At 35.4% G+C, this 2,293-nt stretch overlaps 1 protein-coding gene across 1 annotated transcript; it reads left to right on the top strand.

The window, feature by feature from the left end:
* Positions 1–1,380: 1,380 nt before the first annotated feature.
* LOC122088440 (EG45-like domain containing protein) lies at positions 1,381–2,293 on the top strand. Its single transcript, XM_042657713.1, has 3 exons — positions 1,381–1,604; positions 1,800–2,097; positions 2,206–2,293. The coding sequence occupies exons 1-3, from the start codon at positions 1,478–1,480 to the stop codon at positions 2,210–2,212; spliced, it is 432 nt and encodes a 143-aa protein (XP_042513647.1). The 5' UTR covers positions 1,381–1,477; the 3' UTR covers positions 2,213–2,293.

The following is a 2,293-nucleotide window of genomic DNA, read 5'->3' as shown; positions in this document are numbered from 1 at the left end:
TTTTTTTTTTTTTTTACATAATAAATTGTGGAACCTACGATAACACTTTTTTTCGCTATGGTTGTGTTTGGTAGCCAAAAGAAGAAAAGAAATGAAATGAAAGAAAAAATAATCTAGAAAAGAAAAAAATAATAGAACTGAAATGGAAAAAAAAAATTAAAAATTATACCTATTTGGTTACCAATAGAAGAAACAAAATTTTTTTTCTATTTTCTTGTGTTTTAGCAAGACATTTTTTTTTTTTTATCAACACAAGAAAACTTCACCATTCTCAAGTTGAATTTTGAAATCCAAAAAAAGAATCCCCCTTGCTTCAGGATATACCAAACATAATGAGAATTTCTTAAACTAAGAAACTTGGACACTGAACCAGAGAAACAAAAACAATGAATTCTTTCACGAGTTTCAACCCCAACTTCGGGATTGCCTTCTACAAGAGATGAAACCAGCAAGAAGCGCTATAGGAAGAAAAACTACTAAAATATAAAAAACCAGCTCTTAATCAATCCTATACTAAAGACATCCAAGGCCATTTTCTCTTAGAAAATTCTGCATCATTGGAGACCAATCACAGAGAGAGAGAGAGAGAGGAATCAAATCTTCATACTTTGCCGCTCACTAACAATCTCTCTCCTATTCTAACCATGTGAATCACATGTGAATGGGTTCAAATATTCTACGGTGAGCGGTGAATGGCAATGAAGATCCAACGGTTGGGAGGACCCCAGCAAACACCTCAGTCATTGGATCCTCACCTCTGAGCATAGTTAGTAAATTCGGATTCGAGAATTATTCGGGCGAAAAATTATTCGGAATAATTCGATTGATTAATTTAAGGATTCGGTCAAAAAAGCTTATTGGGGTTTTTTTTTAATTTTTTTTATTGTTTTTATTTTTTTTTTATAATAATGTTTAAGTGGACCGAATAATTCGGTTTAATTCGGATTCGGTCCGAATTATTCGCGTTTTATATTCAATTTCGAAAAAATCGCGAATTTTACCAAATTAAATTTTTAATTCGGATTCGGTCAGAATTTTTGATAAAATTCAGAAAAATTCGGTTCGACCAAATAATTCACGAATTATTCAGCCGAATTGATAACACTGCCTCTGAGGTTTTTTGTACCATGTGAACCCTATATAGATTTCAACCAAAAAAAAAAAACCTCATATAAATGACACCATTTTTTCTCTTTCTTTTACTATCCCCGTTGGAAAGGAAGGTAATGTCGGCACTTGGCAGAATTTTAGGAATGCGTTTATCAGTTACTTGAAACTGTTTGTATCCAGAAAAATACAGCTACGATTACGGTGTTCTTCAAGACCTTCCATATTTAACATTTTCCTTCTTTAACTCTGAGCCAAACCTTCTAAATGTGTAGAAAAAGAGAAGAATATAAATAGAGTAAGGCGACCTCTGGATCACCTCCATCTACTAATCAATTTCATCGATTCAATTATTTTGCAACTTGGAAGGATGTTTAAGCCTCAGCAATCCCTTTCAATTCAGTGGAAACTCATCCTACTCTTCTCTCTCACACACCTCCTCCATTCCTCTCATGGTGATGTGGGAACTGCTTCCTATTATGATCCCCCTTTTTTCCGTAAGTGCACTACCACCATAAACTTAATTTAATTTTTTTGGGTTTAGGTTTGATATGATGATCATATATATAGTGGGTGAGACTGACGCAATGGTCAAGTGGTACATAAATTTGCCCCTTTCAGGTCTTGTAATAGCGGGAGTCTCATGCATTGAATTGTTCTTTTTTCTAATGATGATGATATATATTATACAGCAACGGCATGTTACGGTGACGATTCGAGTCAGCTCCCGGATAACAATATGTTTGGGGCAGCAGGAGAAGGGATTTGGGACAACGAAGCATCGTGTGGGAGAGAGTACTTGGTGAGTTGCTTGAGTGCTGCCAAGAAGGGAACTTGCAAGGGAGGGTCTATTAAGATTAAGATCGTAGATAGGGCGGCTACTGCTGTGAGCAAGGGCTCCAGTCCTCGCACCACCATCGTCCTCTCACCCACAGCCTTTGCTAGCATTGCCAATCCTTCTGCTTCCAGGATCAACATAGAATATCAACAGTATGCTTCATTTCTTCTTCTTTTTTTTCTTCTTTGTTTTGTTCATTTATGAAACTAGTTAAGCTTATAAGATCTGATGAAACATTGGTATTTCTTCTCCTTGAGCAGGGTTTGAAGATAGGTTGATGGTGGTTTGAGGATTGAAGATATGAAGAATTAAACAATTCCTTTTTCTTTTTCTTTTTTTTTTTTTTTT

The sequence above is a fragment of the Macadamia integrifolia genome, chromosome 2 (genome assembly GCF_013358625.1).
Source record: "Macadamia integrifolia cultivar HAES 741 chromosome 2, SCU_Mint_v3, whole genome shotgun sequence".
Taxonomy (NCBI): Eukaryota; Viridiplantae; Streptophyta; class Magnoliopsida; order Proteales; family Proteaceae; genus Macadamia; species Macadamia integrifolia.
The sequence above is the reverse complement of the archived record's forward strand: the minus strand, read 5'-3'. Positions and strand labels throughout refer to the sequence as shown.

What these genes read in the sequence shown, in the direction of transcription:
- LOC122088440 (XM_042657713.1), top strand. Translation starts at nt 1,478, where the DNA reads ATGTTTAAGCCTCAGCAATCCCTTTCAATTCAGTGGAAACTCATCCTA. An exon ending in TTATGATCCCCCTTTTTTCC is followed by an intron (nt 1,605 to 1,799) that starts GTAAGTGCACTA and finishes TATATTATACAG; the next exon opens with CAACGGCATGTTACGGTGAC.